This window comes from Solanum lycopersicum, chromosome 5 (assembly GCF_036512215.1).
Source record: "Solanum lycopersicum chromosome 5, SLM_r2.1".
Taxonomy (NCBI): Eukaryota; Viridiplantae; Streptophyta; class Magnoliopsida; order Solanales; family Solanaceae; genus Solanum; species Solanum lycopersicum.
This window is the reverse complement of record NC_090804.1, coordinates 4566006-4591908: the sequence shown is the minus strand read 5'-3', so window position 1 is coordinate 4591908 and position 25903 is coordinate 4566006. Positions and strand designations below refer to the sequence as shown.

General features: G+C 31.7%; 3 protein-coding genes across 5 annotated transcripts; 2 read left to right on the top strand and 1 right to left on the bottom strand.

The window, feature by feature from the left end:
• Window positions 1–1626: 1626 nt before the first annotated feature.
• On the top strand, window positions 1627–8777 carry LOC101246136 (proline-rich receptor-like protein kinase PERK9). 3 transcript variants are annotated; one of them, XM_004238935.5, is made up of 9 exons: window positions 1627–1784; window positions 4568–5919; window positions 6055–6465; window positions 6555–6641; window positions 6900–6970; window positions 7050–7126; window positions 7228–7375; window positions 8058–8219; window positions 8317–8777. In XM_004238935.5, exons 2-9 carry the CDS (start codon window positions 4827–4829, stop codon window positions 8518–8520), a joined length of 2253 nt encoding a protein of 750 aa, XP_004238983.1. In that variant the 5' UTR covers window positions 1627–1784; window positions 4568–4826; the 3' UTR covers window positions 8521–8777. The 3 variants fall into 3 exon arrangements, with proteins under 3 accessions (XP_004238983.1, XP_010320792.1, XP_069153911.1); XM_010322490.4 differs by having other exon boundaries at window positions 1770–2099; XM_069297810.1 differs by lacking the exon at window positions 1627–1784 and adding an exon at window positions 1797–1917.
• A 413-nt stretch (window positions 8778–9190) lies between these two features.
• On the top strand, window positions 9191–10064 carry LOC104647301 (uncharacterized). Its single transcript, XM_010322489.4, has one exon. It carries the CDS (start codon window positions 9583–9585, stop codon window positions 10036–10038), a length of 456 nt encoding a protein of 151 aa, XP_010320791.1. The 5' UTR covers window positions 9191–9582; the 3' UTR covers window positions 10039–10064.
• A 344-nt stretch (window positions 10065–10408) lies between these two features.
• LOC101245843 (putative phospholipid-transporting ATPase 9) lies at window positions 10409–18348 on the bottom strand. Its single transcript, XM_004238934.5, has 10 exons — window positions 16443–18348; window positions 14591–15936; window positions 13903–14290; window positions 13717–13805; window positions 13519–13627; window positions 12871–13074; window positions 12656–12781; window positions 12438–12536; window positions 12073–12264; window positions 10409–11473 (listed from the first exon to the last, which is right to left on the bottom strand). Exons 1-10 carry the CDS (start codon window positions 16836–16838, stop codon window positions 10832–10834), a joined length of 3591 nt encoding a protein of 1196 aa, XP_004238982.1. The 5' UTR covers window positions 16839–18348; the 3' UTR covers window positions 10409–10831.
• Window positions 18349–25903: the final 7555 nt, after the last annotated feature.

Genomic DNA, 25903 nt, shown 5'->3' with positions numbered 1-25903 from the left:
ATACTAATATTTTATGTCACACATTTTTAAATTATAACTTTTTATTAAATTCGTAATGCATTATATATCGAACTACTCTGTTATGCCATGTGATCAATCAAAATGTCAGCAACATTATTTGGCTCTATGTGTGATATATCAGAAATATTTTGTAAAATTTAATTATTTCTAATTACTTTATTCAAATAAAGTACATATACAAGTTAATTCGGTGACGGTGCTTTTTTTTTTTTTTTTTTTTTTGGATTTAGTAATTCTGAAAGATTTATTTTGTAATGTACTCATTTTTTTTTTATTTTATCTTATTAATTAATGTGTTTAAAATGTCAATATCTATACGTTGAAAAGGTCAAAAGGGAGATTTATTTATGTTGATTTGGTATACGATGAGAGTTGATCTCAAGGTATATAGTTGGCAAGATTTTCATAACAATTATTTTAATAACAGTCATAGAAAATAATCAACAACTTTTTATTTATTTTTGTTGATCATGTAAGATTTTTATTAAATTGTAACTTGCAAAAATATGTTAGAAGTAATTAATTTTTATTATTATTCAGCGAAATTCAAACTAATCGAGGCATGAAAATATGGATCTTCAAGTCAAAATAAATTTATTTAGTTAGTAAAAAATATATTTTATTATCGTAATTAAAAGTCGAGAGTTTAAGTAAAAAGTGAAAACTAATTATTAATTATTTTAAAGTGAGGGTAAAAAGGGTATATGATAAAGTTCTAGTTAGACTTGAGAAGGATGTAGATGTAGAAATAAAAAGTTAAAAAATCTATTCACACGATTATATAATCTACTATTACTAATAATAATATAATATAATTCGTGAAATTTTATCAAGTGAAATTTAGAAAGGGTGAAATGTATACCTTAAAGGTAAAGTATTTATTTTTGATAGTCCTTCGATTCAAGAAAAATATTTTGAAAAACAACATCTAATAACAAAAGAGAGAAACATAACAAAAACTGCGATAATTGAGGTATAAAAAATTGAAATATATTAACAAAAATCGAAAGACAAGAAACTATTGGAGCAATATTACAACTACTAATATGAACAGGAACAACAATACAACACACTATTACTTGCTAATCTTCTATCATAATTCATATCCTTCACGCCCTTCTATCTAAGATCATGTATTCAGTAAAGTGAAAATACTATCGTATCCTGTCTAATCACCCCTCCGTACCTGACTCCTATCATGGACCCTTGGTGGAAGCCAGATACCTAGTGAAACACAGTCGAAATGCATTTAATTTGATTCGAACACCATATTTATTAAAAAAACAGATAAATTTATTTGATATTTATGATGATATTGGTGCATACAAATTAATTCAAATGAGATAGTAATAAGAAAAGTATTTATATAAAAATCTGTCTAACATATGTTAATAGAAGATAACAAATATCGATGAAATAATCGGAGATAGTATACGAACAAAAACGTTTTTGATGTATTGGGGCTGACTCCTTATGCGATAGATGCAACGTTGCGCAATCTTAGCTTTAAAATTTATTTATTATATATTATGCATTTGATGTTGACGTTTTATAAAGCAAAGCAAAGCAAATTAAATTTAATAATCATGAAAATAATGACTTTTATGACAATATAGAAAAAAAAACATCATAATCCCTATATAATATATATGTAACAAATATATGCATTTGTCTTCTCAATTTTTTACTTTTTTTAAAAAAAAAGGTTCATAGCTTTCACTGTTGGTGCACTAGAAAGATTGGATTTTGCAGACCCCATATAAGTATAAGCTTTGTTTCTTTTTTTGATTTTTTTTTTGTTTTAAAGATTGATTCTTGATTCTTATATTTGATCATTTGCTGGTTACATGGAAAAAGATTGAATTTTTAACAATCTTTGGTTTATCTGATTGGCTGGTATCTTCATAAATTATAATTATATATATATGGGGTTTTGGTTCGAAAGATTGAATTTTTAGATGTGAATGATAACATTGGGATTCTGGCTTTTCTTGGTTCTTTACTTGATTTGGGTATCTGGGGGTTTTGTGATTTTTTATCTATGAGGTGATCTTAGGATTCTACATTTGGTGATTTGGGTATGTTTCTGTCTCTTCTATGAGGGTTATCAGTGATTTCAGTTTCTTGATTTGATTATCATATGGACTTGGGAATGTGTGTAATGGAGTTATGCTAATTTGGCTTCTTTTTTCCCTCAGTTTTTGGTGAATTCTGTATGAGTGACAAAGATTGAATCTTTTTGTTTGTTTTGTTGTCCAACAAGTTTACTGAGTTTAATTTGTGGAAAGCTTGATCTTTTGTGTGTGTGTGTGTGTGTGTTTTCTTTCTGAAGTTACTTGTTGTTTAGCTTGGAGAGGTAGTGAATTGCTTTATCTTGCTTTGGAGTGAATTGGTTTACGGATTTTGATCTTCGGGGATACTGATTTTTTTAACATAGGAAGAAGCAATTCATTGCATTTTGGATTACTTTTTTAGTTTTTAGTTTATAATGGTTGGTGATTTCTCAATGAATTTCTTGAAAGATTGAATCTTTGTGTTGTTTTTTTATTCGATGAGTTTTTACTGAGTTGAATTTGTTTTCTGGTTGTTTTTCTGAATTTCCTAGGTGTTTAGCTTGGAGAGGTAGTGAATTGTTTTTTCACTCTTGTGAGTGAAGTGATTTATGCTTTTTGATCTTCCGGGATACTAATTTTAACATAGGAAGAAGCAATTCATTGCATTTTGGTTACTTTTTGGATTTTTACTTTATACTGGTTGGTGAATTCTGAATGTGTTTCTTGACAGATTGAACCTTCTTGTTGCTTTCTTATTCAACGAGTTTTTACTGAGTTGAATTTGTGGAAAACTTGAATCTTTCGTTGTTTTTGTTCTTTTCTGAAATTCTTAAGTGTTTAGCTTGGAGAGGTAGTGAATTGGTTTACAGATTTTGATCTTCGGGAATACTGATTTTAACATAGGAAGAAGCAATTCATTGCAGTTTAGATTACTTTTTTTTTTTTACTTTATAGTGGTTGGTGAATTCTGAATGAGTTTCTTGAAAGACTGAACCTTTTTTGTTGTTTTGTTATTCGACGAGTTTTTTCTGAGTTGAATTTGTGGAAGCTTGAATCTTTTGTTGTTGTTTTTCTGTAATTTCTAAGTGTTTAGCTTGGAGAGGTAGTGAATTGCTTTTTCTCTCTTGGGAGTGAATTTGGTTTACGGATTTTTGATCTTCCAGGATCCTGATTTTAGCGAAGGAAGAGGCAATTTATTGCATTTTGTATTACTTTTTTGTTTTTTACTTTATAGTGGTTGGTGAATTCTAAAATGAGTGTCTTGAAATATTGAACCTTTTTGTTGTTTGTTATTCAATGAGTTTTTACTGACTTGAATTTGTGGAAACCTTGAATCTTTTGTTGTTGTTTTTCTGAAATTCCTAAGTGTTTAGCTTGGAAAGGTAGTGAATGGCTTTATCTTACTTGGGATTGAATTGTTTTATGGATTTTGATATTCGGGATACTGATTTTAACATAGGAAGAAACATTTCATTGCATTTTGGAGTACTTTATCGTGTTTTACTTTATAGTTGTTGGTGAACTCTGAATGAGTTTCTTGAAGATTGAACCTTTTTGTTGTTTCGTTTTTCGATGATCTTACTGGGTTGAATATGTGGAAAGCTTGAATCTTTTGTTGTTGTTTTTTTCCTGAAATTCCTAGGTGTTTAGCTTGGAGATCAGTGAATTGTTTTATCTTACTTGGGAGTGAATTGCTTTATCTTACTTGGGAGTGAATTGGTTTACGGATTTTGATCTTCGGGAATACTGATTTTAACATAGGAAGAAGCAAGTCATTGCATTTTGGATTACTTTTTCGTATTTTACGTTGTAGTGGTTTTGGTGAACTCTCAATGAGTTTCTTGAAAAATTGAACCTTTTTGTTGTTTCGTTATTTGATGAGTTTAACTGAGTTGAATTTGTGGAAAGATTGAATTTTTTTGTTGTTGCTTTTTCCTGAAATCTCTAGGTGTTTAGCTTGGAGAGGTAGTGAATTGCTTTATCTCACTTGGGAGTGAATTGGTTTACGGCCTTGATCTTCCGGGATACTAATTTTAACATAGGAAGAAGCAATTCATTGTATTTTGGATTACTTTTTCTTTTTAACCTATAGCGGTTGGTGAATTCTGAATGGGTTTCTTGAAAGATTGAATCTTTTTGTTGTTCTATTATTCGACAAGTTTGCCAAATTGAATTTGTGGAAAGCTTGAATCTTGTATTATTATTTTTTCTGATATCCTTTGGTTTAGCTTGGAGAGGAACTAAAGTGCTTTATTTTACTTGGGAATGAATAAGTCTATGGATTTTAATCTTCCAGGATTACTGATTTTAACATAGGAAGAAGCAATACATTGCATTTTGGATACCTTTTTCTTTTTTATTTTACAGTAATAGGTGAATTCTGAATGATTTTCTTGAAAGATTGAATCTTTTGTCGTTTTGTTGTTCACGAGTTTACTGAGTTGGATTTGCGGAAAGCTTGAATCTTTGTTGTTTTTGTCTGAAATTGCTAGGTGTTTAGCTTGGAAAGGAAGTGATTGCTTTTCATCTCACTTGGGAGCGAATTGGTTTACGAATTCTGATCTTCTGGGGTACCAATTTTAGCAATTTATTGGATGTTTGTGGTACCTCTTTTGGGGAAATTCAGTTAGAGCAAGTTGTGCCCTCCGTTGGGTAGAATTCTTGAAATACTGCTAAATTTGATTGGTGTTTGGAGAGTTTGACAGTATCGAAGAAATGGTGTAAATTTAGCAAGTTTTTGGTGGTGGTGAAATGTCAGTAGTAGTTTCTCCACCTCCAAGTCTTGCACCAATTCCTGTCCCACCAATTGTCTTGAGTCCACCTCCTCAGCTTTCTTCTCCGCCCCCTGCATCTCAGCCTAATGCGACAGCACCACCCGTGTCTTCTCTTCCTCCAACATTACCCCCACAATCTTCTCCTCCCCCGGCCTTACCAACACTACCACAATCGCCTACTCCAAGTAACGTGACATCGCCGCCTCCTAGTAACGTGACATCGCCTCCTCCAATGGCTTCCCCACCCACAGAATCCGCTCCTCCAACAGTTAGTCCTCCACCTATCCCACCTGCTAGTTCACCGCCACCTGTATCTTCTCCTCCGCCTTCCAGTTCACCACCACCTCAATCTTCTCCTCCCCCTGCTAGTGCTCCTCCACCTACATCTAGCCCACCAGTTAGTTCATCACCACCTCCAGAAGTTGAGCCTCCACCTGTCTCACCTCCGCCACAACCAACTGTTCCTACAAGTTCACCTCCACCGCCTCCAAAAGATGATCCTCCTCCTGCCTCACCTCCACCACAACCAACCACTCCTCCAAGTTCACCTTCACCACCTCCCAAAGTTGATTCTCCACCTTTTTCACCTCCGCCACCTGCACAGAATCCGGATCCTACTGCACCACCACAATCTCCTGAACCTCCGAAAGGTTCACCACCCGTGAATTCACCTCCATCACCAGCGTCTGTGCCACCAAGAGGTTCACCTCCTACCCCAGCCTCTGACCCTCCTGCAAATACACCTCCATCGCCAGCATTTACGCCACCACAAGGTTCACCTCCTACACCATCCTTGGAACCTCCTAAAAATACACCTCCTTCACCATCAGTTCCTTCTGGTGGAACCACTACCGATAGGCCCAGTGACAATGCAGCAGGTAGCGCAAACAGTTCCAGTAGTAGCGGCATAGGAACTGGAGGTACAGTTGCAATTGGCGTCATTGTTGCTGTTTTATTGCTTGGTATTGTTGGATTAGTGGGTTGGTGCTTGTGGAAACGAAAGAAAAAGGCTTTTCGTCCCAGTGGCGGAAATGTCATGCCAACCCCTTCGGGCTCCACCCCAAATTCTGGTAACTTTTCAGAAACTAGTATATTATTCATTAGCACGTCAGTATATGTATCAGATCTTTTTGAAGCAACATCAACGTAATATTTGTGGTTCATAAATTTAATGCAATCTGAGAAGATGCTCAAATTGTGTACAGATTCCGTCTTATTGAAGATACAGGAATCAACACCTGATACAAGAAATGGAACTGGAAACAAATTCCTAAATTCTCCTGGAGGATCTGGTGGATTTGGAAATCCAAAGATATGGTTTACCTATGAAGAACTAGTTAAGGCTACTGGTGACTTCTCGGCTGAGAATTTGTTGGGGGCAGGTGGATTTGGTTCTGTATACAAAGGATGTCTACCAGATGGGAGGGATGTAGCAGTAAAGCAGCTAGATATTGGTGGGCGCCAGGGGGACCGGGAGTTCAGAGCTGAAGTTGAAATCATTAGTCGAGTACACCATCGCCATTTGGTTTCCCTTGTAGGTTATTGCATTTCTGAAAATAGAAGACTGCTTGTTTATGAATATGTCCCAAATAACACCCTTTACTTCCATCTTCATGGTAAATACAAATCTTTTTTAAAAAAAAAATAAGAACTCATTGTTGGCATTTTGTCATTAAAACTAGATGTTGATACTTGCAATTTACAGCCGAAGGAAGGCCTGTTATGGATTGGACAACACGTGTTAAGATTGCTGTTGGTGCAGCTCGTGGAATAGCTTATCTGCATGAAGATTGTAACTTTCTTCACTTCTTTAATTCTTATAGTTATGATTGATTATCTGCACTTTGTTTCTTATCTGGGTGAATAAAATATGACTAAAGAACTGCAAAAATTACACCATCAGATAATATGTACCTGATTATCACTCTTCGAATTAGAGAATTGCCTATAATACCAACATGGGACACTTATTCTAATTATCACTCTTGAACTCTAGATTGCATAATAAACACTCTTCTTTGGTTTCACTCATCTTTCCTGGTGATGACAGGCAATCCTCGTATTATCCACAGAGACATCAAGTCATCAAACATTCTTTTAGATATTAACTTTGAGGCTCGGGTATGTCGACATCCTCAAACTCCATTAGTGGCATTCTTTGATTCGCAAACTGACTTATAATTCTATTTATTTTTCACAGGTTTCTGATTTTGGATTAGCTAAATTAGCTCAAGATGCAAAAACTCATGTTACAACACGTGTTGTGGGAACATTTGGGTATGTTCCATCACCAACTTGAAGACGAAGTGGAATATAGGAGACAATGCATTATATTCCTCCTCTTTATGTGTCTATTCTAATACCTTGTGTCGTTTCAGCTACATGGCTCCTGAATATGCATCAACTGGCAAGCTGACTGAAAAATCTGATATATATTCTTTTGGGGTTGTGCTTCTGGAGCTAATTACTGGACGGAAGCCTGTTGATACATCTCAGCCTTTAGGGGACGAGAGTCTAGTTGAATGGGTATGTTTATTGTCAAACGAATCTCTTCTTTCTCCGAGTCCAAAGTGGCATGAGGTCTTTTTCATCAGCCACTCTCCACACTATGTGATAATTCTGCACTGGTTATTTCTCACTTACAAGTTAACATTTATGCATGGGCAGAGTACAAATACTGTGTTTAGTCCATTTTACTAGGAAAACCTCTACGTTTAATGTTACATAGGATTTGCTGATTCGTCCTGTCATTTTCCTCACTGCACAAGAACTTAGTGAAATAGGAGAAAACAAGGAAAGGATGGAGATAGATTTAATGTTGTAGGATATTAAGTGTTTCGACTCTATTCTGACTTATTTGTAGCTTGCATGACTGAGTGGGTGAAAGAAGTGTACTAATTGCACAACTTTGGTGTTTCATTTTTGGGAAGTTTCTGTCTTGTAAGGGTCCATTGAGTCCATATAATAACGGTTTTCTTACACGGAAAATGATTTATTCCCTCTAATTAATTACCTGAGCAGGAAGGCTTCTACAGAAAGTTATTTCTATTTCCATTTGGTTCCTGAGAATGTTTATTCTTTCGAGTAGAACTAAATTCTATTACTTATCATGACAACTCACATTGAATCAGCCTAACACTATTTTGAAATCGTATCGATGTAAAACTTGGTGAGACATGCTGCAACTTGATCCTTTTTTCTCTTCCAGGCACGACCGTTGCTTTCTCATGCCCTTGAGAAAGTGGAATTTGATCAGCTGGTAGATCCACGCCTCGAGAGGAATTATGTTATCCCTGAGATGTTTCAACTGATTGAGGCAGCTGCAGCTTGTGTGCGCCACTCAGCTGCAAAGAGACCAGGGATGGGACAGGTAATTGATTCTTCGTTTCACTAAAATCCTACGCCTGAAGCACCGTCAAGACTTGTCACGATGGACTTTAGATTCCGATCATTCTTATTCTTTACAGATCATGAGAGCTTTTGATAACATGTCTGCGTCTGATCTTACCAATGGGATGAAAGTTGGCGAAAGTACAATATATAACTCTGCAGATCAATCTGCAGAAATAAGATTGTTTCGAAGGATGGCATTTGGTAGTCCAGATTTTAGTTCCGATTTTTTTAGCCAAGGTACACAGCATAGTGGAGAGTCGGCTGAAGATAGAGTATAGTACACAGCTAAAGGTCTTGTTAAATCAAGTGTATATTCATCTGTTCATAGATAAAAGCACCTACGTTGAGAGGTACGCGTTTGCCTCTCCGAGGTGATTTTGGTTTTGTTTTATTAGTAGCTTCCTTTTTGGCTGCTTACATATAGGCCCTGGTTTTTTAGTAGCAAATTTTTCCTGTAAGTAACATGAATTTTTTTGTCCATCTCCAATATTTTTCTTCTTTCAAAGGTTTATTCCACTTCTTTGTTCTTCTCAAATGGTGGAAATATGTAGACATTGATGGGAACATGTAGTTCCCCTTCCTTTTTTGTGCATGTCATCACATTTTCTTTGGTAGCATTCACTATTTTGGAAACATTTGCTTAAAAGAAGTGCACGCTCCAGGTGGAATAGTCGAGGTGTGTCTAAGCTGGTTTGTGATAAAAGAATGTATATAGAAAGTCTTAAGTTTTAAGTTTTGCTTGTAAAGTCTTTACATCCATTGACACAAGGAATAAAGAAAAGCAAGATTGAGAAGATCTTGTCTTCCGTTGGAAGGCAAGTGCAAAAAAGTCAAAGACAGACCTAAACAATCAAGCATGTTGAGTGAACCCTCTGCTAGCTATCCATAAGCAAACAAACAAAGCTATGCTTTAATCTTAAAGCAAGTTGTGATCGTCTATATGAATCATCACTGTTCGTATCGCTTCATTTAAGCACGTTACAGCCCAATACATCACAAATTGACTCGTTTGACGCGATTTCCCCCCTTCATCTTAGCTTGAGACCGACAATATGAATGAGCAAGTTCACATAGGCAAAGTTCTTCTCCTAGCCTATCCATGAACATGTGAAATACAAGTCACTGTACAGGACAGCTTATGCTTCCTTAAACATTTTATTTTAAGCTATCAGTTCCATTTTTCATTAGCTTTAGAGGCAATATTTAAAAATTTCAATGCTTCAAACATCAATATACTCTTCTATAAAGACAAAGCAACCTATTCCTTGACAAGAAATGACTTCTATACATAACCTTCTTCATTACCATCACCTTTTCTCTCCTTCAATCTTGCACAAAAAATGGAAGACAAAAACATTTTCGCGGCCGATTGTATAGTCATATGTTGCTGCTGTCAATGCTTGATCCTCCAAATCATCATCTTGTTCTTGCTTAACCTTCCATACAAGTTGTTAAAGAAAACAAAAGAATGTATAAAGAAACTGAGATATCGAAGACGGAACAGGAAAACTTTTAGGGAGATAGAGATCAACAGACATGAAGATGAAATCTTGATGGATCATGGAGGATGTTTGAGAGTTGAACTTGAGAGTTTGTGTTGTATGGAAGAAGTTGAAAAGGTTTTAGAGGAGTTTTCTCAAAAGGGTGAATTTGCTTTTGGAAGCTTTTGGGGTGGGGATGAAGAGGATGTGTTGAAGACAGATAGAATCACAACATGTATACATAAACAAACAGTTGATTATGATGTTTTTCATACTCATTTGATACAAGTTTTTGGATCTTTCAACTTGCAATGACACTATCATATGCCCTTTTATCTAAATCTCATACTTGTTAGAGTTCTTGGGATACTTTTTGTTCTAATGGATTTAAGTTAGATACATTGATGACTAGTGTAAAAAGAATTTAAACCATCTAATGATTTAACATGTTATTGAAGGTTACTTACTATTTATTCAAAGCTACCAATCAATGTTTATTAAGTAAACAAATTCTGTAAATGTGAACACATATATACCTTTAAAATATACTAGTTACACATGAACACACATATACCTTTAAAATACACTAGTAAATAGTGTAGGAGGTGAAAGGTTCTTCATAAAGTTTGATATCGTAACAACAATTCTGATCAAAGTTGGGAGTATTTTTAGATGAAAAATGTCCTTTTGAACTAGAAATGCTCATTCTTTATTGCAAAAAATAAAATAAAAATGTACACATTGGGTCTTGTAACTCAAAACAAATCCACTCCTCTTTCTTATTAGAAAAGGCAGCTTATCTGCTATTCTGCTTCTGGTATTCAACAACAAAAACTTTAACAATTTTACAGGATATAGAATGAAAGAATTACAAATATATTACCAGCTGGCAAAATTTACAAACTCATGAGACATCTTTGCTCATTTAAGACATGTTATCTACTATTATAGCTTAGCACCAATTGAACCTCGACGCTGTGGCTTCAATATCAGTAGTCATGTACAGGACCAGCTCGGAAAACATGTACAATGAGCAAGTTCCTGCTTGACAGTGGTTTTTTTGTAGGTCCAAAAGTTAATGTCTCTGCTGAGAATACCTATTCAGGTGTTATCTATGGCTACTATTGTGCTCTTTCTTCTCTTCCAAAGGATCTCTTCTAGCCAATGAACGAGCAGTGAAACCTACGGTTGTGGGCCTTATTGACCTCTGTCTTACCATATGGCAGAACTCTGGGTCCTCAGACCTTCCCTCGTATCTTATCCATTGAATCATCCCGTGGTACATTGGGAAGAACCGCGTTTGAATAGCATTGTATGCAAAGTATGGAATTAGAGCTGAAATGACTGTCAATATTGAGATGATCCAGTAGAATGGGGATGGGGCTAAAGCTTCCACGAAGATTTTGTATGCGGTAGTGGAAAATGTTGAAGACATGTTTCCATAAATCAGAAGGAAAATGTACCAGAGAGCAATTCCACCCCAGATGACTATATGCTGGATTAAGGTAAAATAACTGATAGCAAGAGCCATCTGGCAGTTGGCAACCCAAACAACACAGGTGTACATGGTTGCTCCAACAACAGGAAATTCAGCAATTTTACCGTCTTCTTTAAAGGCTTGAGGATCTAGTGCTGTTATGCAGAAGAAGTAGATTATCACCGCACTGCAAACGCCATTGACCATCCAGCCAATTATACGACGCCATCTGAAAAGGAGATTCTGGATACCTTCTTGGTACAGCAAAGGGAACTGCCACATAATATCAAAAAAAAAATTAGAAGCTAAGAAAAAGTACTTAATTCCATGTCATGTCCTAGAAGCTATAACAGATACAAAAACAGCTGATAATTACTAGTTTTTGGCAGTGTGAGAGGTTAGCTATGATAGGTTTTAGGAGAGGTAGAGGTAGGCCTGAGAAAACTAGGGGGAGGTGATTAGACATGAGATGACACATCTTCAACATACTGAGGACAATGACCCTAAATAGGAAGATTTGGAGGGCGAGCGTAAGAGTAGAAGGGTAATAGATTGCCAAGTGATATGGTATATATTTGTAGTATCTTGGTCTCCTAATTTTCACTATCGTTTGTTTTGTTTATCTTGCTATATCGCTTGCTACTTTGTCGGTGGTTTTTCTTTCTATCTGCTTTGATTACATTTGTTTTGAGCCAAGGATCTAAGCGGAAAACGCCTCTCTAAACTCTACCCCAAAAAAGGCAGGGGTAAGGTTTGGTACATCCTACCTTCCCCAAACCCCACTTGTGGAATTACACCGAGTCTGTTGTTATTACTAGTAATAAGCACATATATAGTAAGCGAAAACGAATACTGCATCAAGTACAACATACCTTAAGACACAATCTGGCAGATACATCTTGATCAAAAACTCCCAAAGCAATCACCGGGAGTGATGTGAAGAAGACATTGTAAGTTGACAAAAACCATTCATTGTATGCTGGTTGTCCAGAAAATGATGCATATCCCTCATATAAGAACACAGTGACACCAAATACGATGTTTTTGTAGAAGAAGTAGCATATCTGAAGGGAAACAAATATAAAAGCCAGTTATTAAACTGCTCCAATAATAATGTCTTTTTGTTTTGAAACAGTTCCATAAGACGGTGGATTTATTCTTTAAACATATTTTTGTCTCATCTTACAAATGATGAGACAACAAATCTAAAAGAGAAAATCAGTGGAAAATAGATTACCATAGTAGAGATCCTTCTATAACACCAATGGCCATGCACTAAAAGCAAGCGCTCCAAAAATCGGAACTGAGCAATTGCAACATCACTTGACATAACAGCCTGATGAGTAAAAACAAGAAGAAGTTATGGAAAGAACATTTACGTGGAGGAAAAGCATAAGTGAGAAAATCATCAAAGTTGCTACAAGGAGGAAAGAGAATAAGTATAAGCTCTTGAACCTGCATTCCTTCGACGCCACTGATTCCAACTCCGATATCAGCTTCTTGAAGCATTCCTACATCATTAGCTCCATCTCCAACTGCCAATGTGATCTTTCCGGTACCGTTTTTGACAAGTCTTGTTACCTATATTTTAGCAAGAAAGAGTCAAACAAAAGCACCAGAGTAGACTATAAAACATAGAGTCTGGATAGTGAAACCAATTTTCAACTTACCAGTGCCTTCTGTTTTGGTGAAGAACGACAGCAAATAACAGAGGCACATTTGATTGCAAGGTCTAAAAACATATCTTTCACTTCATCATCTAGGGCATATGTAAGAGATTTCCCATCAATGATCAAAGCAAATGCCTCTGTGCTTGAAGCAGTAAGTAGAGCCTTTCCTTCAGTAATTTGCTGTGTAACACTTCCCTTTGAAGCCTGTAATTTTAAAAAATCAAACGCAACTTCATGAACATTGAAACTTCAAAATATAAAGAATCATTTTCACATTTTTAATTATGTACCAATCACAAATGCAAATAAAGAAGGCTCTCGGCGAGATAATAGGAGGGGTTGCTCTAGCTTTTCTCTTTTTCATTCTTTATGTGGTTCTTTATTGATTTAATTCATGGATATTGAATTGCTTAGAGTGAAAATGCATGTTAAACTCATGGGTGCACAGAGGGAGTATAAGAGTAATGGCATCAATCATTTGCTGAAACAGTGAACTATTTTCAGCTTCAAAAAGCTCATTGTCGAGACGCAAAGGAACATAACCATAGGCTTATAAGGCATGGCAGATTATTTTTGTTCCATTTCAAAATGACTCAAGCTTGCATATATGGAAATTGACGTGACACATTAAACACGAGATGTATTTACCCTGGCAATGGCATTCTTTTCTCCGGATTTCTCTACAGCTATAATTTCAGGGCTTTCCAGTGTTATGATAATTTGCGTCATTCCTTGTCTAAGCAAACTACACGCATAACTGCAGGAGACATTTTGATCAGGATGTGTTTGGACATGCAAAGCTTGTATCAAATAAAAACGACAAAAACTCATAATCAATTACTATACCCGATATTAATGGCTGTTTCCATCTTATCCCCGGTCAAAACCCAAATCTTTATGCCTGCTTGAGCAAGTTTGTCAATGCAATCAGGAACCTAGCATGAATAGAAACAGAAAAGTCAATACACATCCAAATGACACTTAATCAATTAACCATTCTTGGAAACAGTTCTCGGAGTTCATAAAACTTACCCCTGGTTGAAGTTTGTCCTCTACAGCAGTAGCACCAAGAAGAATCAAGTCTTTTTCTATCTTATCTGTTACTGCATCAATGATTGCTTCACGGTCTTCACTGACTGAATTCTTGGCCTCTAAAAATTTCTCATTGAAAGTTTTGTATTCTTCTTCACTGAGCTCACGATAAGCCAGTATCAAGGTCCTCAAACCCGCATCAGCATACTCATTCACATGATCCCTTGTTTCTTGTTCAAACCTTCTACCACTCTTGCTGAGTCTTTCAAACATGATACTGTCAGCACCTTTGGAGAGTAACAAGATCTTTCCGTCCTCATCCTTTACAATGACAGACATCCTTTTTCTTGTACTATTAAACTCCAAAACGTTCAAAATCTTGTATGACCTGCATAAAAAGATCTCTAAGATTACTCTTAACAAAAAAGTGCCTATGTTTATAGAACTGCGTAAAATATTGATAAATTAAAATTGGCATTCATTGTCTTAAGTTTTCATAGAGATTAAACATCTTTTTGAAAATAAACAAGAAATGTCACTGGTACTAGGCTGCATTGTCTACCAACTGGTCTTTATGGATAATCAATAAGATGCACTTGCGCAAGAGCCAGCCAAATATAGGAGACTTTCAGAAAACTAAAAAATGCTGAAAACATATACTGAAGAAACATGTTGCAAATTAACTAACCTCTCAATTCTCTTGCCAGATTCCAGATCCAATTCATGTACCGACACATTTGTCTGTGTCCTTTTAAAGAATTCAAAACCAACTTCCCTAGCAGCAATCACGAAGGCTGCTTCATCTGGAGACTCAGCTTCATAAGAAACCTTGCCTGTAACTTCATCTACTTCTGGTATGACTGTATGACAGACTGCTAACAAACGGAAGAACTTCTGTATTACATCTGAATGAGGCTCAAAAAGCCAACTCGCATTCATGATTCTTTCGTCTTCAAAATTGAAACCTTTAACGGTGGACTTCCTAGAAGTAACAACACCATCCTCACCATGATCATTACTTTTTGCCATCAATGGAGATCCATTCCTCTTAGCCATGGCCTTTTCAACTTCTGTAATACCACGTCCATAAGCAGTACCAGCCACGGAGCACTTGACAAACTCCATTGAATTACAAGTCAGTGTGCCAGTTTTATCAGAAAGTATTGTGTCAACCTGGCCGAGTTCCTCGGTAAGATTTGAGGTGCGGGCATGTGCTGGTTTATCAGTTTCTTCATAGTACATATTAATATCCTTATTAATGAAGATACTCTGAAGAACTTTAACGATTTCAATTGACACATATAAGGAGATAGGAATCAAGTAGCTATACAACATCACAGCAGTCAGAAAATGGAACATGGCAGCAGCAGGAGCTCTTCTGGGATCAAAGAAAATGTCTGAATTTTCAGGTTGTAGATACCACCTGTTATGTCTGTCATCTAGATCCTTTTCAGTCACAATTCCAAAGTAGATTGATCCAACAAAAGCAATTGCGAATAGAACTGCAAATAAGAAGTAAATGATTCTATCCATCTTCCTCTCAATTTTGCTTCTTTTAGAAGGGGGGTCTGTTGCATTCTGCATGACCTTAGTGTCATGACCAGTAAAGATAACAGCCCCATATATATATTCTGTGTTGCGCAATTTAGAGTCTCTGAGGAGTAATTGCTGGGGAGAAAGAGGATTCTGTTGTTCTTCATATTCCATACTTCCAACAAAAGTATACAAATTAGCATTAGGATCTTCACATTTAACTAAAGCTTTAAAGTCTTTGAAGTTTGCATCTTCATGCAAGGATGAAGTAACCTCCAATGCCTGTTTAAGCTTCAAATTAGTCTCTCCATCAAGGTTCATGGTCTCAACATAGCAAACCGCATCATCAAAACAAGACGAAAGCAAAAGAAGGTCTGCCGGAAAGAATTGATCCTTCTCCACCTTAACAATATCACCAACTTTCAAATGTCGCCATTCCGTAAGATTAAAAACTCCATCTCCCTGGTGTACTTTAACCTTCCTACTGTTCACCTCAACATCCTGAAAAGGAGAAAACAAGAAGACGGATGACAAACTGTGTGCACGCCGGGCAGGACAGTGACAAGAAGCAGAAGTAAATGTATAAACTACTTCCATCAATCTATATATAAAAAGAGAATCTGTACCATACATGAGAAAACCAGATCAAGTGGGAAAGAATGAAGCTGGTCCCAAATTACAAAAAAGATTGAAAATCAGACTAATATTAGGGAATATTACTTTTAATTCGAAATGGTAACTTTGGTATCCTGGGAGAATCTCCCAAAACTACCATGTACACTAACAGAAATTTCACATTTTAGATCAGTTGGATCTCAAGAACCCCTCAAATTATTGACAGACATAATCCAGTAACAAAATCTTTATATCACTGGTTTTATGCAGCCACAACAACATCAAAAACTTTCTTCAAGATAAGAAGACCATAGTTTTTAGAAAAAAAAACTCTTTTTTACCAGTAAGATCTGCTTTAGTTTAAACATTAAATTGGAAAAAGAAGTGAATACCTGTTGTTTTCTACGCCAATCTTCAATACCCTCTTTGACCATAGTAGCTCCAATAACAAGTACAAGAGGAAGAATGGCACTTAAAGCAGTATAAGGAGCCAATGGTGTAAAAGCCAAGATACCAGTAACAAGAAAGTAGAAGTTAGCTACTCTTCTAAATTGCTCAAACAAGGACTTCGGCAAGAAAGTTGCAGCAGTATATTTTGTTGTGCTGACATAATTCCCAGCATATTCCCTAATTCCAGACTCAAAATTATCTGGTTCATTGCAAAACACCACTCTGGAAAATCCAGGCCCTCCAATTTGTGAATGATCATCACTCAAAACTGATGCTTTCCCACATCTAAATGAGTAAAAATTGCTAAAATGTAGCTTCTTCCTTCTCCCTGTCCTCATTCCAATACCAGAAACCAACTACTCAGTATAGGAAAAAACAAACTCCCAAAGGGATAATGCAGTTTTTTCCAAGAATCACCTTCTGAAAAATGCCCAGAAACACCAAAGATCAGAACTTTATGATAAATTTCTTTCCAATAATTGAACCCCAGCTAAAGCTTCCAAAACCTCAGACACCAAAAATGAAACGACCCAAATAAACTAATCAAGAAACTAAACTCCCAAAGAGGTAATGCAGTTTTTTTTCCCAAGAATCACCTTCTGAAAATGCCCAGAAACACCAAAGATCAGAACTTTATAACAAATAACTTCTCAAGAATTGACCCCCAACTAAAATCTCCAAACCCCCAGACACAAAGGATGAACCAACACAAAGAAATTGGGTAACTAACCCAAATATAGCCAAAAACTAGAGGACATAGTAGGTGGGGGTGTTCCAAGATTGACAAAAAAACTCAAAAAAACAAGTCTTGACCACAAGATTTAGCTACAAAGTTCTAATCTTTATCAACAGTTGATGCAAACTATGTCCCAGTATTCCTAAACTTCAAGCTTGAACAAATCAAAGAATCAAAGTAACATAAATTTAATGAAGAAGAGAGAGAGTCTGCCAGCTACTATCTCTCTCTATATATATAATATACAAACATATTGTACAATATACACAAAAAGGGTGTACAGTAGACAATAGAAAACTCAATTTGGGAGAAAATAATTAATTGTTCTAATATTTGATTTTTCTCCCATTTAGCACAAAACCTTTGAACATTGACTTGGGATCTCTCTATTTCTCTTACATTTCCTCTTTCATATACATTGACTTGACAATACACGCGCAAATGAATTCTTGAAGAAAAAAAAAAAGAAAAAAATTAAAACTTTTCACCAAAAAAAAAAATAAATCAAAACCCCATTAACGAAAATAGTAATTTCCCAGTAAAGTTTTCATCTTTTCAACAATTCATGCTGGGAAAAAACAAAAAAAGAATAATTTTTTCAAGAATTTAGTAAAAAAATTGTTCCTTTTTGTCTTTTTGTTTGTTTGGTCTTCCTCTGTGTTTTTTGGTTTAGAGAGGTTAAAGACAAGAGAAAAAAAATGAACAATTTTTTCTATATATTTTTTTATTCTCAGATGAATAAATTTTTTTTAAAAAAATAAGAAAATTAATATACTAACAGTAATTTTAATTTAAATTTTCATAAATAAAAAAAAAATTACAACAGAAAAAGATAAGACAAATTACCGTATCAAAAGGCCAAAAAATATGCCAACATGTTGCTGAGAGTGCAACGTGTGACTAATAAATAGTCAAAAATGGTTAAAATAAGGGGAAAAAAATATTAATCTCTTAACATCAGCTCTTACGTAAGTTCACATGCATAAATGATATTTAATGTTTTAAAATAATAATTATTTTTTTTTTTAGATAATTATGAATATTCTCTTATTATATAAGAGACCTTAATTTATAGCCTTATTGATGATTTTGTTGGAAGAAAGTCTGAAATTAAAAAAAAAAAAAAACAGATTTTGTTGGTTTTTTAAGAAAGAAAAAAAAGGTTTAACTTGTGGTGGAAAAGTAGTAAAAAAAAAGGTCTAGATTCATAGAAGCTTCTATTTTCTTCTTGTTTAACAATTAAACAGAAAATTTTGAAAAGAAAAAAAAAGAATTGTTTTTAAAAAAATATCTTATTTTGTAGAAGCTTCTATTTTTAATTAATATTTGATGGTAGTAAATTGATCTATTAAAATCTTATTTTAAACTTTTTATAGGAAAAAAAATAGTCTTTCTTGTTTAAAAATTAAACAGAAAATTATGAAAAAAAGATGATTTGTTTTTAAAAACTGTCTTATTTTGTAGAAGCTTCTATTTTAATTAATATACGATGTACTAGTAAATTGATATATATATTAGAATCTGACTTTAAGGAAAATATTTAATATTTCTTGTTTCACAAGAAAAGAGAATTAAAGGAAGAAAAAAAAAGGGAAATAAATTTTATAATATTATCTGAAATTATTTTTTCCAAATAATTTATGTGTATAGTATGGTCAAACTTCTAGAAACACTCAGAGTATTTTGTACGCTGTAAATTAAAATATAGCATATGATTAGTTTGTTCAGATTTAGAAAGTATATAGTGAAAAAGTAAATCTTGGTAAAATATTTACATTTTTTTGCTTCTAAATTATATTTAGTTTTTGATGTCTTATATAAAGAGAAAACAATTGTATAAACTATTTATTTTCTAGTTCTTCGTATTAATGATATCATAATATACTGGTTGATATGAATTTATTAATTGATAATCAGTTATATAAAAATATTAGAAATATATTTATAATACAATAAATAATATTTTCTTATATATGATCTCTCTCTTTTATAGTCTTATTGTTCGATAAAGTGATATAACAATTGCGTATAAAATGTTCACTCGAAGGATAGAGACCGTGACAGAGATTATAATAATTATGGATTATCCCAGGATAAAAAAAGAAATCATGATTATAAAATTTAGAATATTATTATGAAATCATACCAATAAAATTTAAAACCTTGCTATAATATATTTTCTTTTAAACGACAAGATATAAAAATGATCAATAAACGCTATGGTAGGCTTCATGCCCAACCACCTCATGTCTTTCTCATGAATGCAATAATACGGTGATGTCGAAGTTAAAATTTTCACAAAATTTTAAATACAAAAACTTTAACAGATAAATAAGTTAAAAAGTTTAAATTTTTATAATAGTACAGTAAAAAAAATTTATTTATATATAAAAATATATATTCTTCATTAAATTTTAAACTCCTTGCTCTCACTTAATTTCGTCCCTGCTAAATAAAATTTGGTATATAAATAAAGTGATTGGAAAAAATATACGATAGAAATCAACTAGCATTAATGTGGAGAATTATAATATAAACCAAAAGCCGCCTTCAACGTGAATGAAATTAAACGTGAAAATTAATCAATTGGGGCCTTTTTTGTTTGGATCTTTTTTTATATATATATTTATATTTAAAAAAAATTATAAAGAAATATAAAATCATCCCACTTATAACTTAAATGTGATGCTCCTTTTATTTTATCTTGGATAAATATCTTGTTAATTATCTAAAAAATCGATTTGGTTTAAAATATATGTCACATTAAAAAAATTATGTCAACCATTTGTTTTTCAACTTTTAATATTTATAAATTTCAAATATAAATTTTTAATTTTGAATTCGCTTTACATATTTTTTTACAAGAATTTTACTGATCAGACTCTCAGTATATTTCATTTTCATTCTCATCTATGTAGTTTGGCCCCTATCTCTACCAACCCTACCTACTTTTTCATTGTTATCATCGATATTTTTTGTCTATATTTATTATATAGAAATATAAATAACTTTTTTTAATTTACATAACATAGACAATACACACAGAAAAAGATAAAATACATTTAATTTTTAAAAAATATTTTCCTTTCGTACCGAACAATATATCCTCAATATAGTTAGAAATACAATTAATATGTCCTTTTTATCTTGGCTCGATGAATAATTAATAATTAAAATTGCCTCCAAAGGAAAAAGTAATATCATCCACTAATTTACATAAAAATTATATAACAATCAGTGTATCTAGAAGAGAGATTAATGCATAAAAATAGTTGGTAATTTTTATTTCCATATTTAGGGTAGGATAAAACATTTCTCATTAGACGTCCGTTTACAATTTTTGACTATAAATTCTAGATAATTATATAATAAAACCTTCCATTAATGATGAATTCTAATTTAGATAGTTATTATAATACTTAGTGTCAACTATATTTAATTTTTAACTAATTAAATGCGGGTTATTGCTCCCTTTATATGTAATATTTTAAGATTATTTTATAACTAAGTTACCCTCAAATATGAATTAACACCACAAATATAATATAATATAGGTATAAATTAAGTGATTTAACATTTAATAATTCACTAAATTTATGGAGATTCATAACTGTAGGGACTAAAAGTTTGCATATCAATTACTTGAAGGTTGAATGTGCTTAGTTAACTAAAATTACAAGGACCAAAATTAAAACTTATCTAAGTTTGAGGGACTACATTGTTGATTTCCCTTAGTCCTGTATTTTTGACTTTTGGTTAATCAAGTCATCAAGTTTTAGGTAGATGGTGTTCGTTATTCATATTAGAGTCAGATTAATTTTGAATTTGCGTTAAAAAGTGAGGGTAAAATATTTATTAATAAAAGTGATTTTAAAATTAAAAAAGCTCAAACTCAAAATCTCGTAATTAAGAATGAAAGGGTTGATTTTTAGGTAGATGTTTCCTTTCACAACCAAATTTTGGGACTTATTTTTCCTCCCTCTTAACATTTAGTTTGACTTTCATGATGTGATACATGTTATTAATTACTCCCTTGTCATGATTTTCTTAACGATAAGATTTTTAATAAATATTTTATAATATATTTTTTTATTTTATATATATATATAATACTCTTTTTGTTTAAATTTTTTTTATCTAATTTGATTTGAAACGGAGTTTAAGAAAAGAAATAAAAAATTTTAATTTTGTGGTTCTAAATTAAAGTTATATCAAATATATCAAAACGTCCTATAATCTTGTGGTCTTAAACATGTCACGTGGAAAGTTAAAGTTAAAGTCTTGTCAAAAAAGAAAAGGATTATTCTTTTTTAAACAGATTAAAAAGGAAGTAAAGTCATTCGGGAGTATAATTTATAATACTTTTTGAATGTAAATTTTTATTTTAAAATATTAAATTAACGCAACATAACTTACTTTAAAAAATAGTTAAATTGACTTTCGGAAGCTCAGCATGACCACTAAAGGCGGACATAGAGAGTAACTTAATTAACAATAACATATTATTTGATGTAATTTCATAAGTAATATTTAAAAAGGTGATATACATTGTGGTGGATGTACAATTGAGGATTATCAAATAATATTCTTTATTTAAGAATTATATCGTATAGTACATATGTGTATGTATATATATATATACACGTATAAATAATAAATTGATAATCGAAACGAATGAAATAAGAAGTAACAAAAAGTACTAATTTTGATCGATGTCGTCATATATTATCTTGTCAACTTTAATTCCCCCTTGAAATAGTTGTCCAACCCTTTATTTAAATTGATGTTTTTTTCTTTTGAAGGAAGAAAAGTATCAATAAATTATTGGTATATATGTGGCATATTACTAGTGGTAATATTAAACTTCGATGAAAATGATATTTTCTTTGGCCACAATATTAAAAGTACTATAGGTTAAGATCGTCAAAGATATAAAGAAATGACAAACTTTTTCACTTTTAACTTTTTCGATTTTAATTCTGATATATTTATAATGAAATTTGATTAGTTGTTATTTACGTGGTGTAAACCTCATTAATTAAAGGGAAATTCTTTCTTTCAAAAATAAATAAATAATAATCTAAAGCTTAAATTGATATCTTCATATAACTACGTATAATCTTTATTGATTTTTGTTTTTTAAAAAATAATATTTTAATTATTACCTTATGTCACATTTTCTATGAAATTTTATGTTTAATGCATTTATAATATTACAAAATATTTTTATATGATTTTTGCAATATGTAATAGAATTCAATGTGTTGTTTCTTTATATTTATTATTAATTGCAATATCAAGTTAACTGTCAAAAGTTACTAAGATTAAAATTAAGGGGAGAAGTCGGAAGTATATTTAAATATTGATCGAAATTATTGTTACGATATCAAATTTTGAAATAAACGTTTTACCCCCTGCACTTATTTAATAGTGTATCTTAAAGGTATATATGTGACCACGTGGACATAAAAAATATTGCATAATTATAAATAGTAATATGTCTACGTAGACATATATATACCTTTAAAATACACTATTAAAATAGTTCGAAGGTAAAAAGTCCTCCATAGAATTTTATATAATAATAATAATAATTTCAATCAAAATTAAAATGTTTTTCAGACTAATTTTCCTTAAAATTATATATTAACTTATCAAATGTTATGAAAATTTGCACGATGTCCATGAGTAAGATTTAAACTCTTTGTTAATATCATTATTGTGGAATTACACCTAATTTACATGATTCAATTTAATTGATTGAATGTCAAAATTACATTATAATATTGGCTACTACTAGACTAGGTAATTAGAAACCATGTGTTTGTGTAATAAAATAATCTTGTAGATTTAAGTTGTAACTTTTTATCACGTAATTAGCTAATTAATTAGTGCCAACAATTAGCCAAAAGTCATGTCACATTACAAAATCATGATATCTCAATCTCCTAATATATTTTATTTCGTTATTTTTATTTGTTCACTTTAAATTCTTTACGTTTTAAAAAAAATAACAATTAATATAATTATTTATAAGTATTGTGGACAGTAAAATTTTTCGTGTCAAAGCCATAAAAAGAGGAGAGGTTAGTGTATATACTCTAATTAGAGTTTTCTATTAATTAATTTTACTTCTTTGATAAATAAAATTTTAGAAGAAAAAAAAACTGATAAATGCACTAAAGTAATTAAAATATAGTAACGTTATCCTTCTAACCTTATTTGATTTTCTTGAAACTCAAGTTTTTAATTAATGAATATTAATTAATTTATTTTAATTAATTAATTTAATCAATGAGCATGAATCATTCACTTAACTTTTCTAAGTTGGTTAAATGTATATTTTCAAAGTTATTAATTTAGAAGGATAAAAAGGGAAAAATATGGTAATTTATGCATTGATTTTATAAAATGTTAAGTATTATGAATCGACTATTTATAGAAAGGAGTGATATATAAAATAAGACGGAGAGAGTACTATGTAAACATCATGCCTGACACGTATGGTAATCAATGAAACTTGTATATACTCTTCGTTTATTTTTATTTGTCATGTTGTATTTTTCAAAAGTTAACTTGACATAATTTTTAAAGTTAAATTAGATTATATCAATTTGATATTTTAAAAAATAAATAGATATTCATAATTTTACGAAAATATTAAATTATTTTTTATATATTAATATAATAAAAAAAATATCGTAAAATGTTAATCAATTTTTTTATAATTTAACCCTAAAAAAAATTAAGATAATTAAAAATAGATGTAGGAAGTATATGTACTCATTTAATGTATTGTCCAAATGTACCAAATTTTAGAAAGTTCATGCAGTTTAATATTCAATGCAGAAAGATGAATAAACTAATTGAAACTTCTTGAATTTAAAATGTTGAGAGTTAATACTTTTTCGGTCCCTATTTATTTGTCCATATTTTCTTTTTTAAATGTTTTTATTTACTCGTTCATTTTGATAAATCAAGAAAGGATAAAAAAAATTCATGTTATACCCTCATTTAAACTTCTTAAAAAATTCATAATTTTAATTCATCCTTTTTGAAACCATATTTAATAAGGGTAAAATTGTAACTTCACTATGTAAATTATTGTTATCTTAATATGTATGACTTTTTTAAAGTGGATAACTAAATAGAGACAGAGGGAGTAATAAATTATACTGTACTATTCTCTTCGTCGACAATTGTTTGACACATATACTAAAAATAAATATCCAAGATAAATTATCAATTTAAACAATCAAGAAATAAGTAATTTTTTTTCTTCAATTTTGTCTTTAATAATGACTTTATTTTGTTCAATTAAAAGATTATATAGACTTTTAATATTCTTATATATAATAAAATAATATTAGTCAAATTAAATCTTATATTAAATTTTTCTTGAGGAAAGTGCATGATCTTTACCCTGACAAACAATTATGGACAGAGAGAGTAGTACTTAATCGAGAAATTAAATGGGCAAAATTGAACTTAATTACGTGAAAATGACACTAATATGAAGAGCCCTATGGATTTTGTTCTCCTTAATTCTTGTTAGTTGTTACATATATAAAAACTGTACAACTTTCCTTTTAAGCCGAAATTTTATTCGAAATAATTTCTTTATCAGGAATGGAGTTAAGCAGGGGCTAATCAGTGGCGGATTCATGTTTTTTATTAAGGGGTTTGAAAAAAAAATTAGTAATTTGAACCTCTAATCTTATATTCAGAAGGTTCAAAATCAGTATATAAATATAAAAATTATTAAACTATCTTAAATATACAATGTGATTTTTTATTGAGGAGATTCGGGTGAACATCCTCAGCATGCTCTAGGTCCGCCCCCGGGGCTAACAGAATTCACTCGAATCTTCTTGAGGAGAATTATACAATTTAATATTGTTTATTTTTTTTAATATTAGATGTTGAATTTTCTTTAATTTTTTCATGTGTTTATTTCTTCATACTTTGTGATTACACTAGGTATATATTAATTTTTCTTTAATTTTATTTATGAGATTACACTATATATATTATTATTATTATTATTATTGTGTTTATAAATATTTAATTTATTGATAAATATTAATTCTAGAAAAAACTTTTTAATTGATGGTTATAGTAATTCCAACAAACAAAAAAATTTAAAAGTTGACGATTCGATATATTGAAAACCTTTAATTTATTACCACAGCGATTAAAAATAAAAAATTGTCAATAATTAAGGGACCAAAAATCTATTAACGGAATAATCCTTTTTAATATTAGTGAAGTAATCAGTCTAGAAAACAATTAACGTCTCTATCAATTGTGACGAAACTCGAAGAACACTATATAAAATTATATAATTTAAATTGCTATATTTTATAATATATGAAGAAATAAAAATAATATAATGATTTGTTGGTGACTTGAAATAATTTTTTATATTTCAACGTGCACCAACTTTTGCACACAATATTGGCCCCATTGTAATTGGTGCTCTTTTCTTTCCTCTTCTCGATATTTTTTGTTCAGTGTTCAATATCTATATTAAAATATAATTAAATTTTAATTTTTATACTAAAAATTTTATAGTCAAGAAATGTAATGCGCTACTCCAACCTCTATTAATCGGTACTCTATTCGTTCAGAATTATTTGTCATGTTACACTTTTCAAAAGTCAATTT

Excerpts from the sequence above, each read along its gene's own strand:
- LOC101246136 (XM_004238935.5), top strand. The coding sequence starts at position 4,827 with ATGTCAGTAGTAGTTTCTCCACCTCCAAGTCTTGCACCAATTCCTGTC. Across the intron at positions 6,971-7,049 it reads ATATTAACTTTGAGGCTCGG|GTTTCTGATTTTGGATTAGC; the intron begins GTATGTCGACAT and ends TATTTTTCACAG. Across the intron at positions 7,127-7,227 it reads CGTGTTGTGGGAACATTTGG|CTACATGGCTCCTGAATATG; the intron begins GTATGTTCCATC and ends GTGTCGTTTCAG.
- LOC101245843 (XM_004238934.5), bottom strand. The coding sequence starts at position 16,838 with ATGAGGACAGGGAGAAGGAAGAAGCTACATTTTAGCAATTTTTACTCA. Across the intron at positions 12,537-12,655 it reads GTGGCGTCGAAGGAATGCAG|GCTGTTATGTCAAGTGATGT; the intron begins GTTCAAGAGCTT and ends TTTACTCATCAG. Across the intron at positions 12,265-12,437 it reads ATAGAAGGATCTCTACTATG|ATATGCTACTTCTTCTACAA; the intron begins GTAATCTATTTT and ends GTTTCCCTTCAG.
- LOC104647301 (XM_010322489.4), top strand. The coding sequence starts at position 9,583 with ATGGAAGACAAAAACATTTTCGCGGCCGATTGTATAGTCATATGTTGC.